The sequence below is a fragment of the Callithrix jacchus genome, chromosome 1 (genome assembly GCF_049354715.1).
Source record: "Callithrix jacchus isolate 240 chromosome 1, calJac240_pri, whole genome shotgun sequence".
In the NCBI taxonomy this organism is placed as follows: Eukaryota; Metazoa; Chordata; class Mammalia; order Primates; family Cebidae; genus Callithrix; species Callithrix jacchus.
Window position 1 is genome coordinate 141,359,610 of NC_133502.1, and position 21,798 is coordinate 141,381,407.

General features: G+C 47.6%; 1 protein-coding gene and 2 long non-coding RNA genes across 12 annotated transcripts in view; 2 read left to right on the forward strand and 1 right to left on the reverse strand.

The window, feature by feature from the left end:
* The window catches only part of DNAI1 (dynein axonemal intermediate chain 1), a 59,594-nt gene that overhangs the window by 26,508 nt on the left and 11,288 nt on the right, over positions 1-21,798 (forward strand). For all 10 annotated transcript variants that reach the window (XM_008998529.3, XM_054257159.2, XM_002743033.4 and 7 more), the window contains 9 exons: positions 3,625-3,751; positions 4,035-4,150; positions 4,397-4,516; positions 5,546-5,605; positions 7,320-7,454; positions 11,502-11,586; positions 15,120-15,237; positions 15,532-15,575; positions 21,011-21,258. In XM_008998529.3, the coding sequence (XP_008996777.1) occupies positions 3,625-3,751; positions 4,035-4,150; positions 4,397-4,516; positions 5,546-5,605; positions 7,320-7,454; positions 11,502-11,586; positions 15,120-15,237; positions 15,532-15,575; positions 21,011-21,258 (1,053 nt within the window). The remainder of the gene's footprint in view (positions 1-3,624; positions 3,752-4,034; positions 4,151-4,396; positions 4,517-5,545; positions 5,606-7,319; positions 7,455-11,501; positions 11,587-15,119; positions 15,238-15,531; positions 15,576-21,010; positions 21,259-21,798) is intronic.
* LOC118155390 (uncharacterized) lies at positions 162-17,312 on the reverse strand. The gene is made up of 3 exons (XR_008482004.2): positions 17,107-17,312; positions 16,260-16,454; positions 162-812 (listed from the first exon to the last, which is right to left on the reverse strand). It is a non-coding gene; the product is annotated as an uncharacterized LOC118155390 (long non-coding RNA).
* Positions 16,953-17,385, forward strand: LOC144582424 (uncharacterized). Its single transcript, XR_013535008.1, has 2 exons — positions 16,953-17,094; positions 17,271-17,385. It is a non-coding gene; the product is annotated as an uncharacterized LOC144582424 (long non-coding RNA).

Below are 21,798 nucleotides of genomic sequence, written 5' to 3' on the forward strand. Positions count from 1 at the left end.
GACCCCCAGCCCCACTGGAGAAGCTCTAGCAGGCTCCAGTCTCAGCATTTCTTGACGTCACAGCCAGACAGGCTGGTGACCTCATCAGGGCCCTCCTTTAGTACACATGGCATGGGTGGGTGAGTTCTGACTTGGCAGACACATACAGGTATACCTTTATAGGGGGCGATACTGTTTTTATTCATAGCAAAGTCAGCTTCTGTGGGTATGGACTGAGGAAAATTTCCGAGTACATTTGAGCTGCAGTGGAAGGGATGCATATGTTTCCTGTTTCATTATTCTAAGACCCATTTGTTCCATGCTTACTGTGTACCAGTGTCAGGTCCTAGATTAGGTTTTTTACATAGACTATCGCATTTAATCCTCCCATTTCTTTGGTATGGGGACTATTAATATATTAATTTTATGAAAACTTAGATTAGTTAGATACAAACAAATTACAAAAGTCACCTAACCAGAATTCAAAGCAAGATTTCAACTAGTTTGTCTGACTCCAAAGCAACATTACACTGCTTCTTTAGAAAATTTAAAATATATGGCCAGGCGCGGTGGCTCACTCCTGTAATCCTAGCACTTTGGGAGGCCGAGGCAAGTAGAACACCTGAGGTCAGGAGTTCAAGACCAGCCTGACCAACATGGAGAAAGCCTGTCTCTACTAAAAATACAAAATTAGCCGGGTGTGGTGGTACATGCCTGTAATCCCAGCTACTCAGGAGGCTGAGGCAGGAGAATTGCTTGAACCGAAGAGGCGGAGGTTGCAGTGAGTGGAGATCATGCCACTGCATTCCAGCCTGGGCAACAAGAGCGAAATTCTGTCTCAAAAAAGAAAGAAAGAAAGAAAAAAGAAAAGAAAAATTTTAAATATATATGTATAATATTTTGAACATATAATAGAAACCTATGGTACAAATTTCAAAAGATTTAAAAAACAGTGAAAATGAAACCTCCCTCTCTCCCCTGTCCTCTTCCCTGAAGACAAGAATAGTTTCTTCTTTTGTTTGTTTTTTTTAATTTTATTGAGATTTAATTTACACGCTATACAATTCATCCACTTAAAGTGTACAATTCAGTGGCTTTTAGTATATTTACAGGTTATACAATGACCACCACAATTTTAGAACATTTTCACTCCCCCCAAAGAAACCCCAAACCTCTTAGCTGTTCTTCCTCAATCTTCCATCCCTTCCAGCCCTCAGCAATCACTAAACTATTTTCTGTTTCTATGGATTTGCCTATTCTGGACACTTCATATAAGTGGAATTATACAATATGTGGTCTTTTGTGACTAGCTTGTTCCACTTAGCATGGTGTTTTCAATTCATGTCATACCATGTGTCACTACTTCATTTCTGTTTAGCCAAATAATATTCCATTGTATGAATACACCACATTTTATTTATCCATTCATCAGTTGATGTTCATTTGGATTGTGTCTGCTTTTTGGCTATTATGACTAATGCTGCCATGAACATTTGTGTAAGAGTGTTTGTGAAAGATTTCTTGAACACACTGCTTCTTTTTTTTTTTGAGACAAAGTTTCCCTCTTGTTACCCAGGCTGGAGTGCAATGGCACGATCTTGGCTCACTGCAACCTCCGCCTCCTGGGTTCAGGCAATTCTCCTGCCTCAGCCTCCTGAGTAGCTGGGATTACAGGCACATGCCACCGTGCCCAGCTAATTTTTTGTATTTTTAGTAGAGACGGGGTTTCACCATCTTGACCAGGATGGTCTCGATCTCTTGACCTCGTGATTCACCCGCCTCGGCCTCCCAAAGTGCTGGGATTACAGGCTTGAGCCACCATACCCAGCCCACACTCCTTCTTATTTAAGATTGTGTAGTCAACCCCTATACAAAGATGCTGAAACAAATCCAGATATGTTTCTTGAAAGGTGCTACTCATGAGTTTTGTGAATGGCATCCTTTGGGCAGCCCCAAAAGGTCAGAGAGAAGCTGCCTTATCCTCTCTGATGTTGTGCTGGATCCATAGCACACTCTATGGGGTCCTGTCCTTCTGACATATGAAAGAGGACCTTTGTAGGACTCAGTGTGCCAGCCATGGGAAGCACATATACAGACAGAGGATTGGCATTGCCTTGTCAGTTTCAACACACTCTTCTTGCCCCTCCTTTGGGAGCCCAAGTCTCCTGGGAAAGCTCACCTTACCGAACCTTCCAAAAGCTTCCCATGACTAGTGGCATCTCCCCACAGAGCTGGTTTCATCTCATTGGTCCTGAAAGATCCAAGAGCTTTAGATCCCCAAAGCAGCTACTTTCCTTTGATGTGCTGGACTAGGGAGGCAGATTGTTCTGATCTAGGCATGCCTTCCCTCCACTCGTAGAAGCCATGGAGTCTGAATTTCATTCCTAAACTGAAGAGGAAGATCCCAGTCAACTACTGGGAACAGGATAGAGGTGAAATATCAAATAAAACTCTAAGGATAATTTATTCCCTTTGGAACCTTCATCATGGAAATAGTTAATTTTGTTGAACATTAATATTGTACACTTACTATGTGTCAGATATTGTGTTAATAGGTTGTTTTTATTATTTTTAATACTATAACTCTCATGTAAATTAGATATTATTAGCCTTCTTTTATAGATGAAGAACTTAGGGGTTGGAGTGTTTAAGCCCAAAATCATGAAGATAATCAGCAGAATAAAGATTCGATCCCAATTCTGCCTGCCTCCAAAGACCATGCTCTTAGCCGCTGCACTGTTCCATCTTCCCATACATCTGAGTTACTGAAAGAGAAAGGGCTCTGTGGTGACTTTTAAATCTAGAGCTTCCCAACCTGTGTGATGGCAATCCTTCCAGCCCTCCAGGGGCAGGGAGATCTGTGCAGCTGGAGCCCATGAACTGGTTTCCTGTACTGTGAGTTTACCCTAGTGTGCCTACAAACATATTTTCTATATGACTTGAAAGGATTTTGCAGAAACCAGACTATAAGCTTGTGAAATAAGGGATTGTGGTCTGCTTTTTTCTCAGCTTTATATCCTAGGCACCTAGAAAATACTTGGCACATTGAAGCTGTTCAAAAATTAATTCAAGAATGGATGAACAAAATGACCTGGGTTGTAAGCCTAATCCTGCTTCTCATTTGCTGTGTGACTCGCACAAATGCCAACCCAAATCTTTTCTGGAATTCTATGGTCGTCTTATATGAAATTAGGGGATTGGGGCTGTCTCTGAGGATCTATCCAGCCTTAGAATCCACTAAATGCAGGGGACAGAAGGCCATGTCTGGTGTTTCTGAGGACTGAATCTGCCCAGGGAATGTGGTATGTGGTGTGGAAAGTAAACTAGAAACTCTTGGCATGGATGTAGGAGACAAGACGTTTAAGCTGGTGATAGGCAAATCTGGAGCCACTTGAAGTTGGAAAGGCAAGGTATTTTAAAATAAATCCTTGATGACAACTTAAAAAATATTTTATTTCATTTGCCTTCTCTTCCTTTTTTCTTTAAACTGAAATGCAGTGAAATTTTCAGATTAACTGAGGATTTAGTGAGTTACATTTCCTTTAACAAAGATGGACTATCTTTGATCTTACAGAATGAAAGCAGATTACATTTTGACCAGCTCTTTTAGGGACCCCTGGTCTGACTCAGCCCCTCTCTCCTTAGGAAGGCACATACAAGCTTATTGGCTTTGTGAACCAACTGGCAGTTCACTACACCCAGGTTGGGAACCTGATCCCTAAAGACTCAGATGAAGGACGGCGGCAGCATTACCGCGATGAATTAGTGGCAGGTAGGACTCTGGGCCATCCTGAGGCTATATCCCTGAGCCTGTTCCCCTTAATCTGTTCATTCCAGAGAGTATGCCTCTAAGCCAGAACTTTGTAGAGCCTCTGCTAACATAAAGTCCAATCACTGGCTGTACTGGGTAGGTCAGGGAGCTAACCCATCATACTCAGGCCAAGGACAACCCCAGGAACAGGTAGTGTCTGAAAGTAGAGACCAAGAAGGCCCTCCCTGCCAGGAATTGGGAGAGCAGGCCTAGACTTTGAACTCATTGGCAGTATCCTACCAAGATTCTCAGGAGTCTGCCAAGGTGGTGATTTCAGAAACGGAAAACCTTGAAGAAGATGAAGACCCCAAGGAGTTAGAAACTGAGCCTGGGAGTCAAACAGTTGTGCCTGCAGCTGGGGTACAGTATAATATCACTCTACATCCCTTTTCTTCCTGCTCAAGCTGTGGATAGCAGCTTCGTGGGTAACTTGGGAAGGGAGGAGGGAGACTGAAGGTGAGAATAGAGGCTGCAGGTACCAATGTGTCCAGCAGCATCACTCTCTCCTACCTCTGTCTTATCCTAGGAAAGGACTTGCCCCATTCCCAATTTTCTACCATCATCTTCTCGCAACTGAGTCCTGATCCTCTGGGTCTTTGTTTTCAGGCAGCTGAAAAAGTGACTGAAGAAGAATTGATGACTCCTAAGCAGCCCAAGGAGCGAAAGCTCACTAACCAGTTCAACTTCAGTGAGAGAGCTTCACAGACCTTCAACAACCCTCTCCGGGTAGAGCAGCTCCCACCCTAGTCCTTTTACAGCTCTTCACTGTGCCTGGCAGGGAAGAAGCAGGCCTGGCCCTGGCCTCAGCAGACCTCAGCCTGGTAGGGGTGACAGGACAACAGATGCCACAGTTTATCTCCCTAAGGAGAGCTGAGAGCATGTGTTCAGGACTCTGTAAGCCATCCAGGCAGGGGTTTAGAGGGAGTAACATGGAGGCTAGAGCCCACAAAACTCCACTGGGAGGCTTAAACTGGATCTGGGCTTTGTAGAGGGGTAGAAATTAGGACTTGGGAGGAGAGGGGAGGCCACAATGTGTTTGGGGAACAGGAGGCCTAGGAGCTAGTTCAACTGAAGTTAATGATCTCTGTGATAGACCAGTTGGCAAAGGCCAGAAAGTTCTCTGACTTGTAAGAGAGGCTCTTGAGAACCAGGCAGAGGGAGCCTCTCAAGGTTTCAAGTGAGAAACTCACATGTAACGGCAGGGTTATACAGAAATTAATCTGAAGATGGAGGGCAAGGTCTACAGGGTGAGTTTTTGACAGTGCCTTGTTACCCTGTGTGGTCTCTATGCTGACATTTGGTAATCTGGGTGATACAAAATGGGAAAGGGGCACATTCACCTGGTAGAGCCAGAGACCCTCATATTAGAGAGAAGCCTTCTCAGGGCAAGGGGTGTTAGTCTGATGACCTGCCAGAGGCTGAACTCTATGCCCTGGCCTGGCTTTCTGCAGATCTGTTCATCCCCTACTTGGAATGTGTCTTGGTTAAAATGGGCACAAACAAGATTCCCTGCCCCTGCTTTCTAGATTATAATTCTTCTGAGAGAGGCCAGAATGGACACAATATGGGCTTTGAATGCATCATTCTGTCCTTCACCCAAGCCCCTCTTTACTTCCCCAGCTCTGTGTCCCACACCCATCATCCCCAACCAACTCCTCGCTTAATCCAAACAGTACATCTCAAAGATGCACTGTTTGGATTAAGTGAGAAGGAGTTGAGGGCTTTCTGTTGGTCTCCTGTTGTCTTGTTCTCCAGGATAGAGAATGTCAGATGGAGCCTCCTCCTAGGACAAACTTTTCAGCCACAGCCAATCAGGTAAGACCCTGGGCCAGCCTGAAAACCCTTACCACCCACCTCTATGTATCCTTTCCTCATTGAGCAGCAAAGGCAACACTGGGTCAAGGGTTCCTCTGACAGTCTCCTCATCTACCAGCCTCCCTGCTCACTGTCCTGAGCATCCAGGCTCTGAACACCAGGCACATGAGACAGTAGGTTCCTATCCAGTGAGCTGTGGACCAGCCACATGACCCAAGGGTAAAGCTGTCCAGGCTGGAAACAGTCATGGCTTCTGGATGAAGCTTCCTCTGGGACCAAGGGAGAACATTTGCTTCCATGGACTCTCTGGAACCCATGGCACCCTGTGACTGATTCCTAAGCAGCCCAAGAAGTGTTAGTACTCTGACCCTGCCCTTCAGCAGCCTGCAGCCCCCCTTCCCCTTCAAGTCCTCCTGGATGGCCACATTTATTTGAAGAGGCTATGGTGCCAGGAGATCTGATCTCAGACCTTACATTTTCTGTTCATACTGTAAGATCCTGAGCAAACCATGTCACTTTTAATGCCTCAGTTTTTTCTCTGTAAAGAGAGGATAACAAGATGCCTCACAGAGTTGTTGGAGGGTCTGAATGAGATAACAAAGTTTGGAGTACTTTGTAATGTGGAATACAAGATTGTGAGGGAATTGTTAAATGTAGGGTGTGCCTATCTGACCTCCAGGTGGCGGTGACTGCCCAGATCTAGGGAGCACACAGTGTGATCGGGGCATTTACCCAGCCCCAGATCCTTGCTGCTTCCTCTGCTACTATCCTCGGGCTTTTCTTCCTGTCAGATCCACTTAGCAGAGGTTCCCTTACCTTTAATGATGAGGTGTGGTCAGTGCCATAGACAGCCAGCCCAAGCCAGTATGTTTATACCATGTCCAGGGTGGAGGTGGGAAGATGAAAATAGATAGATAGATAGGTAGGTAGGTAGGTAGATAGATAGATAGATAGATAGATTTAAATAAGACATGTTCCTTATTGAAAGCACTATAATATATATATTTAGATAATATATAAGATATATTATCTAAATATATATATTTTTTATTTTTTTGAGACAAGGTCTTGCTGTGACTTCCAGGCTGGGGTTCAGTGGCACAGTCATGGCTCACTGCAACTTCTGTCTCCTGGGCTCAAGCAATCCTCCCACCTCAGCCTCCTGAGTAGTTGGGACCACAGACACATGCCACCACACCTGTTTAATTTTTGTATTTTTGGTAGAGATGGGCTTTCGCCATGTTGCCCAGGCTGGTCTCTAACACCTAGACTCAAGCAATCCACCTGCCTCAGGCCCCCAAAGTGCTGGCATTACAGGTATAAGCCACTGTGCCAGCTTCTTTTTAAAATATTCGAATTCAGAGTCTTATAAATCACCAACAAAAAAATGGGAACTGGCTTGATGTTTGCCTATTTGTTCTGCCTTCTGGGGGATGCATGCTAGAACAATGTTGATCTCCAGCTAAATACCCAGCCTCTGAGTTTCAGAGTAGATAAACCCAGCCTAGAGATATCCTTAGAACTCTTTCATTCTTGTTCTAGAGCTGGTGGTTTGCAGGTAAGACAGGTATTGAATACATAATTCCAGTGGGTCAAGTAGAGGATGCTTGTGGCCAGGGTTAATATGACCAACTCCTTAAGTCTTGAAGGCTGAAAGGGGCTGTCTGGGTAAAGATTACCTTACAATTATCCTTCTCATCTCATCCTTGCTTAGTGGGAGATCTATGATGCCTATGTAGAGGAACTTGAGAAGCAGGAAAAGACCAAAGAGAAGGAGAAGGCAAAGACCCCAGTGGCTAAAAAAACAGGGAAGATGGCCATGAGGAAGCTGACATCTCTGGAGTCTCAGGTTTGGTGTTAGTTCCTATAGCTCTGCCACAGAATTCTGAATGAGGCCTTGGCCTCTGGGTAAACAGAAGCCTGGCTGTCTGGGAGGGTTTCACAGATGCTTATATCAGGGGCTAATGTTGAGGTATAAATAGTTCTTTCCTTAGGGGAAGATGTGAGGAGAGCTACAAATGCCTCTAGCATTCCATACCTCCCCCCAGTTTGATAGATCTGGAGGCTAGCAGGATTTTAGAATTATATAGCTAGAGGGTAACAGAAGACATGTTTCTTTTTGAAAGAACTACATGTCTTCTGGAAGAGCTGGGGAGTCTACTTAGGGTGGGGGTGGGATGTGAGGACAAGGTACCACTTCCCTGGGCAAGGGCTTATAGGATTTGGGAAAGTGAGATGCTTTTTCACTTTCAGTACTTGGGTTTACTTGTGCCCTATACTGTAGGTGAATCTTCAGGGCCGGGAGCCAGATCAGAGATGATCACAGGTACCATCAATGCTAGACCAATGGGTTTGACCACCCTGGGCTATATTTGCCATGAAGAGCCACATAGAAGTCATTATAAAGGTCATGGTTGGGAGGCTCACTGTGGGTCTAGCCAGCATAGATTTGGGATCATCATGGGAGTCACAGTGATGCATCTGTAGCGAGTCACTGAAGGGAAGGTCAACACAGGGAGACGCTGGAGGGCCACATTTGTCCCTTTAACAGAGAGAAATCAGGATCAGGAGCCAGTGTGGATCAGGATGGGTTTGACTTGCAATGGCATGGGAGGGACAATGTCCACAGGAATCTGGGGGCTTGTTTCAGCACCTTGGAGAGTTCCCGTGGCTGCTCTAGAATAGTGGTTCTGCTCCACTCCAGAATTGAAGCTAGACCAGATAAAGGAGGTGCTGCTTCCTATGCCTGAGGTGTGTCCACTTCCATTCAGTTCTGTTTCATTATCCTGATAATGTCACATTTTACGGGAAGTTTAAGGGTCCCCTGCCTTGGCTTTACAGGAACTGTCTGAATGCTGTTTTATTCAATCACTAAGTACCTAGTGATCGTGGCTATGCTGGGTACTGGCACTCTGAGGTGAAAGATGGAACTCCTGACCTGAGAGTTACTCTGTGCAGACCCTTGGCTTCCCCTGATCCATCCTTTAGAGGTTCGAGGCTTCACAGGGGCCACTAGCCTAGGTCAGGGTTCACATGAAGATCCATCAGGGGTTATGAGCTCTGTGCTGAGACCCATGGTTGGAGAAACCTCAACTGTAATTGCTAGGACCCAGAAACCAGAAGAAAAGTCCCTGTGGCTGAGACTAGAATCTGACCTGTGTTCTAAGCCTTGCCAGAGTTGGTGTCTAACATCCTCAGGGATGAGGGACGACTCTTCTCCATGACACCACACTCTTCAAGCTTACCTGATTTGGAAAAAAAGCCTATGATGCAAGCAGATTCCACCCTCTGGACCAAGAGTCCACACTGGAGGCAGGACACCCTTTCCCAGCCCCCCCCAGCGATTGCCTTGGTGTGTAACCTCTCCCCAAGGCAATAACTAGAAATCCTAAGTACTGGGCCAGGCTGTCTGTGCAACACAGTAGGAGAGACAGTCACCTTCCCAATTGCCCAGGCTCAGTGCTTGAGCAGAGTGATACCCTTTCCTCAAAGAATGGGGTCTGATTATGTGGGTAGAAAACTCAAGTGTGCTAGAGGGGAGAAAAGAGAAAAACTTCATGATACCCTATAGGAAGGGCTTCCTTGGTGGACCTCAGGTCTCTTTCTCATCAGTGATTTGGGTGAATTCACAGAAATCAATGCAAATTTGTCTGATCAGAATTATTAGGCAGGAATGGAGGAAATGGCTCACAGGCCGCAAGATTAGTCAGAACTAATAAAGAAATGTGGCTGTTCCAGTAGCATAGTATCCGGGACAAGGAAGTGACAGCCTATAACACTCTCCTCAGAACACAACCGGAGAGGAGTGGTCAGGCTAGGGAGGCACTGGCTGGCTGTGTGGGTCTCAGAGCATGGGCCCTGGAGCCTACAGACCTGGGTTTATATCCTGGCTTTGCCGTTTTTTAGCTCAGTTTTTGTGGACTCAGTTTCTTCATCTGTAAAGACACCCTAATGATACCTACTTTGCAAGATTGTCATAGAACCTAAGATAATACAAGTGCAGCCCCTGACATAGCACTTTTGTGCTACTGATCAATAAATGGTAACTATTGTTATTGATATGCCATGTCATGACTGATGGATCTGGGAAATCACCCAAGGGAATGCTGACTTGAGGGCATGTAGCTCTGTCCTCCTACCTCAAAGGAACTATCATCAAGCACCCAGTTCCTTGTGGCCAGAGGACAGAGTTAGGCCCATGGGTGGAAGGTGTAGGGAGGTAGTTTCAGCTAACTGGCTATCTGGCCACAGAAAACACTTGCCAGGAAGCTGCTGAGGGGAGATGATTCCCACTCTGGGTCAGAGAATAGAGTATAGCTGGGACCAGGTGAACTCTGAGGTCTGTGACTGTAAGACTCCAATGAATGTCCTCCTTGTTCAGTTTTCTAAGATGGTCAGTTTTCTAAGATAAACTTGGGAGTCTCTTTCAGCCATGGCAAAAGGTTCTCAAAGGTCAGTCTCCCAGAAGTGACTTCATAATCCTCCACCGTACTACTCTGCATGTTTCCTCTGACACCATCACCACCAGGAACTGGGTTAAAGACTAACATGTATTATTATATTTAACTATCACAATGACCTGATGAGGCGGACACCACCATCTGCCCCCACTTACCAGGAAGACTCTGAGACTCAGAGAATCTAAGTAACTTGCCAGAGGTTGCCCCCAGGTTCTAATTGGTGGGATGGGATAGGTGTGCAGGTCTGTGTGGCTCTAGAACCCATACTCTCTCTTTTTTTTTTTTTTTTTTTTTTGAGACAGAGTCTTGCACTGTCACTCAGGCTGTAGTGCAGTGGTGCAATCTCGGCTCACTGCAATCTCCACCTCCTGGGTTCAAGCAATTCTCCTGCCTCAGCCTCCTGAGTAGCTGGGAATACAGGCATGCACCACCATGCCCAGCTAATTTTTTTGTATTTTTAGTAGAGAGAGGGTTTCACCATGTTGACCAGGATGGTCTCAATCTCCTGACCTTGTGATCTGCCCACCTCAGCCTCCCAAAGTGCTGGGATTACAGGCATGAGCCACTACACCCGGCCAAACCCATTCTCTTAACTGCTACCTGATGCTGCTGTTCCTGGGAAATTGAATCCTCGGGAGCCATGGGCCTGGCCCCTTGGCCTCACTCTAGAGGGCTGCCTGCTCAGCTGGCTCACTCCTGCCACCTGCCCTAAACCCTCTGGGCCTTTCCTGTCAGTCCCAAACTCTTTGCTCTTCTGCCAACCTGCCATGTACCTCATCTTGTGGATTTATGGAATTTCACACAATGGCAAGCTTCCTTTTTGTTCAAGATGAGTCACGTTTTCCTGATTTTAAGCTTCCTGCTTTCTCATTAGTCTGGGCTGTGGGGAGGGCCTAGAATTGGGAGTCTCAGTTCTGCCTTGTACTCTGTGTGTATAAGCATATCTCTCCTCTCTTTGGTCCTTGGTGTCTTCCTCAGCCTTTGACTGAGTAAGGACTGAAACCAGATGAACACTGGTCTTTAATGGGAGTCCGTCATTCTCTGAGCTTGTAAAACTTTTCTGCCTTCACCAAAGAAGGCTCCAACCAGCCCTTGTCTGCTCTCCCCTCCAGACCCTTCCCGGGCTCTTTTCAATACCCTGTTTTATGCTCAGAGATAGGCTTTCTCTAAAACAAGTCCAGAATGAAAAGCATGAAGCAGGTTCTACCCAGGGGCCAGCTCAGACCCTTTGTGCCACTTGTGAGGTAGGAGTTCCTGGAAGAGAGTAGTGGCATGAGCTGGGCCTTGAGACATGCAGAGAAACCTTTACAGAGCTGTCTGGGGTAAGTGGTATCAGAGAGGTACTGCCGAAACAATTGCAAGTGTGACATGGCTCAGGACATATAACCTTGCCAGGTGCTGGTTTATGAGGACCTGAGGTTTCTGTATCCCCACAGACTGATGATATCACCAAAGTGTCCCAAGCTGCTAAGATCGTGGAGCGGATGGTCAACCAGAATACATATGATGATGTTGCTCAAGGTAAGAGTTGAAGTGCTGGCAACCACTATTATTGCCTGTATTAAAAATTTCTCATAAAAGCTTGGGGTATTTGGGTATCTCATGCTAGGTCCTACAGGTGCAAGTGGAGAAAAAAATAATCCTTCCGACCTCTGGCTGTCACTGAGGAGACAAGACTTATGTGGATTAACCATGACTGATGGCATAAGAAACAATGGGTATACTGATGAGGTCTGACAATGGTGCAGCAAAGAATACCTGTACATTGGTGATCCAGTCTCATCTTCCTGATAACCCTGGGAGGCAGGCAGAGCAGAGACTTGCCCTTACTACACATGAGGAAGCTAAGGCTAAGGCCACCTGACTAGTGAGTGGCAGAGAGGACCCAAATAGAGGTCTTGAGCTTCCTCATTCTATTCCGTGTACTCCACTCAGTGCACCTTGGGAATGCTATATGTGCCGGAATGTATGGAGTAGACAGAAACTGCTCTGGGGAACCTCAAGTAGGAAAGAAGGAAAGTGAGGGATGAGTGGGAGTAGTCAAGGAGGCTTTGGAGAGGGCTGAGCTAGATGCCAAGGGAGAAGTGGAGTGTGAGAGAGAAGATAGCTACAGGAAGGATGTTCTGGGCAGGAATGGCATGATGAGCAGTGTCGTGGCAGTGAAACTGAATAGGAATGGACTCTGGGGACAAAGGGCAGCAGGCTCCCTGACCCAAACAGGGTTTCGTAGAAAAGAGGTGAGAGTTCAGGCAGGAGAAGTGGTTGGAGCCCATTTATGAAAGGCCTTGAATATCATGCAAGGAATATGAGTTATCTCTGCAGACAGTTCAAAGAACTGAAGCTTTCTAGGCAGGGACACAGCTCGATGAGATCAAGGCTGGAGGAGGGTGTGACTGGGTACAATACAGGGCAGAGGTTAAGGTGAGGTTCAAATGTAGGGTGGAATGGGCCTTATCACCCCTGACCCAGCCTGTGTCTTAAGGGATGGAGAAAGGGGAACAGCTATAATAATGAGAAACAAGCTCCAGCATTCACTGGGAGTGGCCTGTGTATCAGACATTGTGCTATGCAATTTATGTGTTGTTATTTTGTTTGTTCCTGATAGCCACACTGTGAGGTGAATACCATTATCAGCTCCATTTTATAGACAAGGAACTCAGGCTGGAATGTTGCCACTTTTTCAAAGTCACAGCTATCATAAGGTGTGAGTGGTGGAATCAGAACTCGAGACAGGCCCCTTGGATCCATAGCCTAAGCACTTCACCACTAGGCTGCAAAGCCACTGAGCTGGAAGAGACATTTCAAATAAACACACTCAATAGATCTATCATGGTGATTAATTAGTGATGAGGTGAAGAAAGAGATTGATTCAGAAATGCTTAAATCCTGGGGGCCTGGGAAATTCTGGTGGCTTTGACAGTGTCAGGGAAACAGAATCCTTCCCATGGCATGAACAGCAAATTCCCAAGTGGCTTGTATTTCCCTAAGAGGTTGTGCATTTATTTGGAGCAGCTGCCTTCCCAGAGTTGGCAGCTCCTCGACACTGGCTGGTCTCCTTTGCTGACAGCCTAGGGCTCTTCTTGGTGACTTGATGCTCATTGCTCACCCGTGGGACACGGAAACCAGGGCTGCCAAAACCAGCAGCCTAAACAAGCCCCCTCGTTATCATTCAGGCTGGAAAATGACCTTGAGTGCTTTTCAAAGCTGTCAAAGAACACAGCAGCTGTGAATGAGTTTGTCACTCACACAGCTTGGCTTCCTGAAACCCAGCCTCTGCAAGTGGCCCACCAAAGGGCTGCAAACCTGATTAATATCCATGGAGAAATTGGCCTTGGTGAACCACTTTCATTTATAAGAACACAGTCACATAAAAATGCATTGAACTTTGATTGTTTTAATTGCGTACTCTTTCCCCTTTGGGAAAGTGTAATCATGAAGGAGACATGAAAATAGAGAAATGTTACCAATTAATCTCTGCTCTGAATTGAAGTCTTTTCAAAGATAACCCAAGCTGGGGAATCTCTGATATGATCAAGGCTCATGCCTCTCTGACCACTGGAATCTTTTTTGTTCTGAGACATTTTTGAGGTTTGAGTGAAGTCCCACAACCTCAAGGCATGGGCGCTATAGGAGATGTCAGGGCGATGCCTAGGCATGTCCTTGGCTTCGTTGAATGACAGGATTCATTTTCTAATTGGTCACCCCTTGTTGACAGAAGACCAAGAACTACTTCACTTCTGTTGATTAATTTCACTGCATTCTTTAAACAGTTTTTGGTTGTCTGTTTTGTGGCTGGCCCTGTGCTAGGCACTGGAGATCCAGAGATGAATACATATGCTTCCTGCTCTTCAGGTTCTGTTGGGTGGGGAAGTCAGGCAAAAGGATAGAGGCGACCTAGTGTGACAGATGCTTCAGTAGAGGAGAGGCAGGGCTGGAACAGAGGAAGAAATTACTGCTCAAAAGAAAATGAAGGCCTTGCAGAAGAGGAAGAGTTTAATAGAGTGAGTAGGACTTTGCCAGGAAGAACGGGACATCTTAGACATGGAAAACAATGTAGAAACACACAGAACAGGAGACAACTAGACTCATTGGCATGATTTGATATGGAGGGGACATGAACAGCTGACTAGAAAAAATGTGGAAGTGCCAGCCAGGAGCCTTGGTTTGATCTCCTCTGCAAGGAAAGCCATTGAGGGGCTTTCAGTGGAGTGAGGAAAGGGGTGTGGTGAGGTGATTTGTTTGTTCTCACTCTGGATGTTCTGTGAAATAAGGGTTGGAGGAAGAGTTACTGGGGGTAGGAGACCAGTTAGAAGGATGTTGTCATAATACAGGTGATGGGTGTTGGGGCCTGAACCTGGGCAGGGGCTATGGGTTTGGAGAGAAGTGAATGAATTGAAAAGATAGTCAGAAGGAAAATATGAGAAATGATGGAAAGAAATCAGTCAAGGATTACTCAGTTTCTGGTTTAGACAAGTGGAAGAATGGGGCATCTATCTAACTTAAAGAAAATGGGAGGCAGAGATAGTTTGTGGGCAGGAGATGAAGTTGAGTTCAGAGAACCCTTGGGGGACCCAGGCAGCTTCATAATAGTGAGGCTTGGCTGTGGATATGAAAATGGGCTGCATTTTAGGGATTTTGGAGGCAGAATTAATAGAACTCTTAATCAGCCCCGGCAACTGAACCCTTGAAATTTGGCTGCTCCAAATGGAGCCCCTGAAGTACTAGGGAAACACATGGGAACAAGGGCTGCAAAACCTGGGATTTTATCCAGATAGACATGGCTGCTTTATTATAATGTACCTCCAACAACAACAGTGACAGTAACAGTAGCTAACACATAGAGATTACCATGTGCCAGGCATTTTTCTAAGCTCTTTGTGTATATTAACTCTATTACTACATCCTCACAACAGAGCTCTAAGATAGATAGTATTATTATTTCCACTCTAAAACAGAGGTTCATTGTTTTGCCCAAGGAGGTACAGACAAGTGGTAGACCTTGGTTTGCCATAAAGTGGCAGTTCTAGGGCTGACTCTGCCTGTGTATGTGTAAGATTTTAAGTACTACGAGGATGCTGCTGATGAATACCGGGACCAGGAGGGTACCCTGCTGCCGCTCTGGAAGTTCCAAAATGACAAAGCCAAGCGCCTGTCCGTCACCGCCCTCTGCTGGTAGGTATAGGAATTGCAGCAAACCCAGAGCCCCTGAGTACCCTCTACATGCCAGAACCCCAGTAGCCCCTTCTGCACTTAACCACCTTGAGTATGATGTGTGGCAGTATGAAAAAATATGGAACTTGGATTCTAATGAGATCACAGGACCACCCCTAGGACTCCCAGTTGCTGAGGGTCTAAGCTGGAGAATAGATGTCTGTAGTATAGTTAGGCAGTGCCCATGGGAAGGCCCTTGTCCACAGGAGGGCCATGTTCATTCCCTATGCCAATGGATTCATATTTCTTTTGCAGGAATCCAAAGTACAGGGATCTGTTTGCAGTGGGATATGGCTCCTGTAAGTGACCTGGCTATTCATTTATTTGTTCATGTAAACAGCAAACACTAAGTACCTACTCTGTGCAGGGCTCTTTGCCAGTTGTAAGAAATACAAAGATGGCTTGGACATAGTTACTGCCCGCAGGGGCTCACAGTCTAATGGGGAAGACCCACAATCCTACTGGCAATTGGTGCTGGGTAAAGGAATATTCTAAAGTGAATGTGCCAATGGAGGCTAGAAGGAGTTATTCTGCCAAGAAAGAGGGGAGAACACTTCCAGCAGAGGGACCCACAGATGCAAAGGCTTGGAGGCATGATGAATATGGCAGAATATGAAGCTGCTGGCAGGGCCAGGGTCAGCCCTCAAAGGGCCTGGTAAGCCATTCCAAAAAGCTTAGACCTTTTCCTGAGGGGAAACCACTGAAAGAATTCAAGAAGGACAGGGACATGAACAGTGCATGGAGGAATTGCAAGCATTGCAGGTGTGAGACTGGAGGCCAGGAAACCAGTTAGGAGACTGGTGCAGGCATCCCAAGGAGAGAGGATAGGACCTTACCACACGGTGGAGTGGAGGAGGAGGCCCCTTTGTGCATCTTCCTCAGGCCTTCCTGATTTGGGTGGGTGGGGGCCTGGGGGATGGGAGCCCCTGAGCTTTGGTAGCCCGCTGCTGTCCAGAGTGTACCTACCCCTGCTAGTTACCCACCTGAGGCCAGAAGGCAGGACAGTGGAAACTGTGTCCAGGCGATTTGCTTTCCCTTCATGTGACTTGGTCCCAGAAGAAGGCCCTAGTGCTGTGCTGGCCTGGACATTCCTCCTTCCCAACGGGAGAGGGCCCTACACTTCACAGTAGTCTCAGCTCCCCAGTGCTAACGGCTTCTCTGGCTGGGAGGATCAGCTTCTGCAAACACAAAAACCTTTCCGTTCTCCAAGCTGCTGCTGGCTGGCAGGCATACAAGCTCCCAATCACTGCCCCTCAGATTGCCTGTCCACCCATTCTTTGACCAGGGTGGGGAGGGGAAGGGGGTGTTTGTCATTCCTCTCAGGGAGGAGATCTTGGAGCTGCTCCCAGTCTTGTGGTCTGGGCCGCCTTTGAGGATGCCCTAAATGCCTGCTTTATGTCCCCACTCCTGAGGGTGGGCTGCTGCCAAGTGGGAAGTGCCCTCCCCCTTCTGGCAGGGAACTAGCACATTCCGCCCCCTCTGCTGCAGCTACTGGGCCTGGAATGGGGCCTGGGGGCTGGGCAGGCCCCTCCAGGAGTGGGTGTGGACCCCCTGTGACGCTGCTCTCAGCCCAGGCTCTCTGCCCAGGATTGAGGCAGGGGTGTAGGGGTTGCTCCCCAGAAGGAGGGAGGAGAAACTGCTTCAGTTTTAGCCCCATCCTCCTCCCACCCAGGTTCAGATGCAGGCTCAGCTGATCGGGGTCATGTGGAGGCTGTTGTGGGGGCTGGGGAGCTGGGCAACCTTGGACAGGAGCAGTAGAGTAACTCACCTCCCACCAGCAGATGACCTCAAGCCTGACAAGCCCACAACGTCCTTTGGGTAGGTGCTTACCTGGGAAAGGTCTCTTTGTCCTTCCTTGATCCTGTTAGCTACATCCACGTGCCTGAGTGGTACCCATCATCAGCTACAGTCCTAGGGGTGGAGGTGTCACTTCCTGGTGACATACCTGGGACCAGAAGCCTCTCTGAGCCTTGGTTTCTTCATTGGTGACACAGAATGGCTGACAACCTGCCAGGCCTCCATTCCAGGGCTATTGTGAGGTATGCTTGAGAGAGAAGTAAACATGCTGCAAGCGGAGGAACCACCTACACATAAAGGACAATGACTGCTGATTTGTCTGTCATTCTTTACCCTAGCTTTCCTGCAGTACCCTCAGGGGGCCTAAGCAGAGAAGGGGGCTGTGGGGACAGAGGGGAGTCTCTTAGGGAGCAGGGCCCAGCGGCAGCGGCAGTGGTATTGGCTTTTGTTGTCACTGGTTCAGGGGTTGTTGGCTGGCTTTCAGATGAGCATCTATTCTCCAGAGCTTTGCATATCTTAGAACCACCTGCAGAGGCCTGAACAGAGCCAGGCTAGGCTGGGCCTCAGGAAGGCCCCTGTATCCATCCTGAGCTTGCCTCCGAGAATCCCATGCTCTTGAGTGACTCCATAGGAGAAAGAGGGCGAAACTGGGGCAGGCAGAAGGCACCCTAGCTGCTGGCTGTGGGTCACTGTGAGGAGCAGCTGGTCTCACCAGCATCCATCACACTGTCTTTGGAAGCTCCAGATACCACCCTCCCAGAATCAGATTTTGCCTCAGAAGGACAAACACTGGAGTAAGAATTTGGATTTATTGTTGGGTTTGACTTTGGCGCGCTTAGTTTAGACCTCATAAACCTCCTTTTTTTATTCCCAGATATTTATTCTGTGACTCAGCCAAAAATAACTTTGGCAGGGGTAGGTATGTACCCTAGGAAGGACTGGGGCCAATCCCTCATTTCTGGGATAGGCCAGTTTGGTTAGAGCCAGCCAGGAACAAGCAGGTAGAGAAAAGAAAATCTGGGCAATTGCCTGCAGCAGCACAGAAATATCCCCTCATGCTTCCCCTCTGTAGCTGCTGGGTACCAGGTAGTGAGCACATTAGGCTGCTTAAAGGGCAAAGATTGGGATGCCCCCTAGGGCCAGGTTCCACGTTGCCAGCAGAGTGGAGAAAGAGGCTGTCAGTAGGTACAAAGCAGGTGGAGGAAGGTTGGAAGGCAAAGGAACTAGCCCAGGAAGATATGGCCTTGGGATTGCTGGGATGCAATTATGTCAGCTGGCTGTACTGAAGGGGTCCTTTCCAGCCCATTAGCCAGTTCATAGCAGGGACACAGGGACTCCTCATGGTCTGCCAGGCATGGATAGTGGAACAGATCAGGATGCTCTGTGTGATCCTGAGGCTGTCACACAGGAGATGAGGCAGGAAGCTTTCCAGACAGCCATGTATTGGAAGAGCAGGGGAGCCAGCTGTCCCCCAGCCCAGCCTCTCTCTGGGGACAGCACCCTCAAAAGGGGCCAATGTCAGGCTCTGAGTTCCAGCACTACATCTATTTGCACTTTGTCCCACCACTCATCCTGGCCTGTCCCTGAGCCTGCCCAGGCCAGAGATACTTGTGTAGGGATTTAAATCTTTCCTGATCATTTATTTGTCAGCTTCACTAATTAAGCAGTGTTAATTTCATTTACTGAAAATGGAAATTCATCCACCTCATTTCTCCTCATTCATCCTCCACACACAAAATCCATCACTCCTCGGCTGCAGGCTGCGTAAAATTTACAGGACTAATTATGTTGTCAGGTCTCTTTGTAAATACAGTCCACAAAGGCCACTGTGCTTGCTGGGTTGTAGTGCAAGGGCATTCCCGTTGTTAGTTTAATTACTGGTTAGTTATTTAGGTTCTCAAATGTTTGCTTCATTTTCTCTAAATCAAATTAAATGTCCCGCTTGATGTATTCTGTCTCTAAGGCCTTGCTCTTATTTCCACACTGTTTAAATATGACTTTGAATTGAATGAGAGTGCCTGGAAAAGCCCAGCTGCTCAAGAGACTGAGCCCAGCTTGGCATCATGGCCTCTGGGCCATGCTTGAGGTTTTGAACCCTCTAGCAACTGATACCCTTTTTTAGAGCAGCCTTGGGCTGGTCCCCTGCCTTTGGAAACTATGAAGGTCCTAACATAAGGGGCATTTCTATTCCTGGAGTCCAAGGTGGCAAGGCTGAGGTATAGGAAATGGAGAGAGGGTTTCATTATTGTCATCAGAAGAGCGAAGGAGCATTACATCCATCCAGCTGACTTCTAGAGGGATGGCTTCCAAACCATCCCAGAAAAAAATAGTACCATCTATGAAAGCCTCTCTCTCTCTAATTCCTAAAAGTAGGTTTTGGTCATTTTTCCCCAGATGTCTACTATATTAGTTTCCCACTGCTTCTGTAACAAACTAGCACAAATTTAATGGCTTAAAATAACACAAAATTATCATATAGTTCTGGAGGTCAGAAGTCCAAAATAGGTTTCACGGAACCAAAACCAGGTGGTAAGAGGGCTGTATTCCCTTTGGAAGCTCCAGGAGAGCAGCCATTTCCCAGTCCTTTCCAGTTTCTACAGGCTGCCCACATTCCATGGCTTGTGGTCCCCTTCCAGCAAGGAATCTAATCATTCTGACATTTGCTTCTATGGTTGCATCTCCTTTCCTGACTCTCTTGCCTCCTTCTTTCCCTTATAAGAACCCTTGTGATTACATAGAGTCTACCCAGACAATCCAGGATAATCTTCCCATCTCAAGGTCTTTAACTTAATCACATCTGCAGAATCCTTTTTGCCATGAAAAGTGACATATTTATGGGTTCAGGGGATTAGGATCTGGACATCTTTGCAGGGGGGGCCTATTCTGCTTTCCACCTGCCCCTCTAAGTGCCTTTTGCATGACTTAATAAGGGAGTCATTAAACAGCTGCTGTCTTGGAGCTAGTCCTGGGCTAGACTCATTTAGGACAGCACAGGAGGAGAGGAAGCCTGCTGTCAGTCAGTAGCTGGACTGGTATCCTTGTCTCTGTAGCTTGGCATCTACTTCCTCCTGATCTTGCCTGATACCCCTACATGCCCTCTGCTTTGGCAGAGTGCCCCCAGGTGGAGTCTGCACCAGCCTTCCACCTCTCCAGCTCTGGCTCCCCTGAGCTTGGTGAAGAGGCTGGGAGGACTGAGCTGGTGGCAGGAGGGCTGGAACTATGTTCATGACTACATATCAGGATGGGTGCCAAGTATACAGAAAATGAAAGAAAGAGTGGGAGGCACTCCCTTGACATGGGGCTGACGGGGACAAGGGCCTCTGCTGAGTGGTCCATTGTTGATCACCAAAAACTGTGCCCAGGCCAGGTGGGCCTGTGGAAGTCTGAATGGCTGGCCTGGGACTTCTGGATTTGGGAAGCGTGCCTAGATCTAGGGCTCAGGCTGCACCTGGGACTGTGGGGATATGCTCATACGTGGCTAGTTTGGGACTTACTGTAGACAATTCCATGTTCAAGCTTAACCTGTACTTGGCAGGGGGGAGGGGTACATGGGCATCATCCGGGCATCTATGGAAAGCTGCCTGCTCCTGGGCTGGGCATTCAAACCCCCATTGAGGGTAATGCTTCTTCCCAAGCTCACACATCTTTTTCACTTAGAAGCTCTCTGATCCCACGTCCCCCTTTCCTGCACCTTGGGGAGAATAAACCTAGTCACCTTGATTGGTTGTAGATCCTTCCATGAACTTTGAGAAGGGAAAAGTCAGATCTCATAAATTAACTTCACAGATGGAAAAGATAAAGTCCAGAGAAGAATCTCACACACTCTGACAGACATAAAGCAGAGCAGGGCTTGCCCATCTAGTGGGGTAGGGATGAGGGGCTTCCCAGCCAGGGCAGTTGGATCCTCCAACCTCAGCTGCCCATCTTCCCTGGGTAGATGACTTCATGAAGCAGAGCCGGGGCATGCTGCTGCTCTACAGCATGAAGAACCCCAGTTTCCCTGAGTACATGTTCAGCAGCAACAGCGGCATCATGTGTCTCGACATCCACGTGGACCACCCCTACCTTGTGGCAGTGGGCCACTATGACGGCAACGTGGCCATTTACAACCTCAAGAAGCCCCACTCCCAGCCCTCCTTCCTCAGCTCAGCCAAGTCTGGCAAGCACACGGACCCTGTGTGGCAGGTCAGCCTCAAACCAGGGTGGGGACGGGACCAGCGTGTGGGCCTGGAGCCACTGGAGGAGGGAGGGACCTTGGGGAGGAGAGGACCACAGGCAGGGGGATAAGGATGGCAGGTACCAGCAGGCCAGGATCTGGGTGTGAGAAAATGCGGAAAAGAGCAAAAGGTGAAAATCAGGAGGCAAGAGGGTCTCCAGTGAGAGCTGGGGTCTGCTGCCCCAGACCACCCCTCAGGAGGGCCCCATCTGTTTGCCAAGGATCTCTTAGATGTGGCGATCAGTAACTCAGAAGTCATAGCTGGAAGCTTCCAGGGCCTGACAGACTCCCCTGAGTACAGTGGACCCTTGGATGATGTGGGGATGAGGGACACTGATCCCCACACACAGTCAAAAATCTGTGCATAACTTTGGAGTCCTCAAAAATGACATGGGACATCAAGCAGAGTAGCCTGTTGGGAAGTGACACATCATTTGAAACACCCTGTGCTTACCTATTAAGTTAAGATGCTCGGACATTGGGTCAGTGGTTTCAAGCGAAGTGTTCAT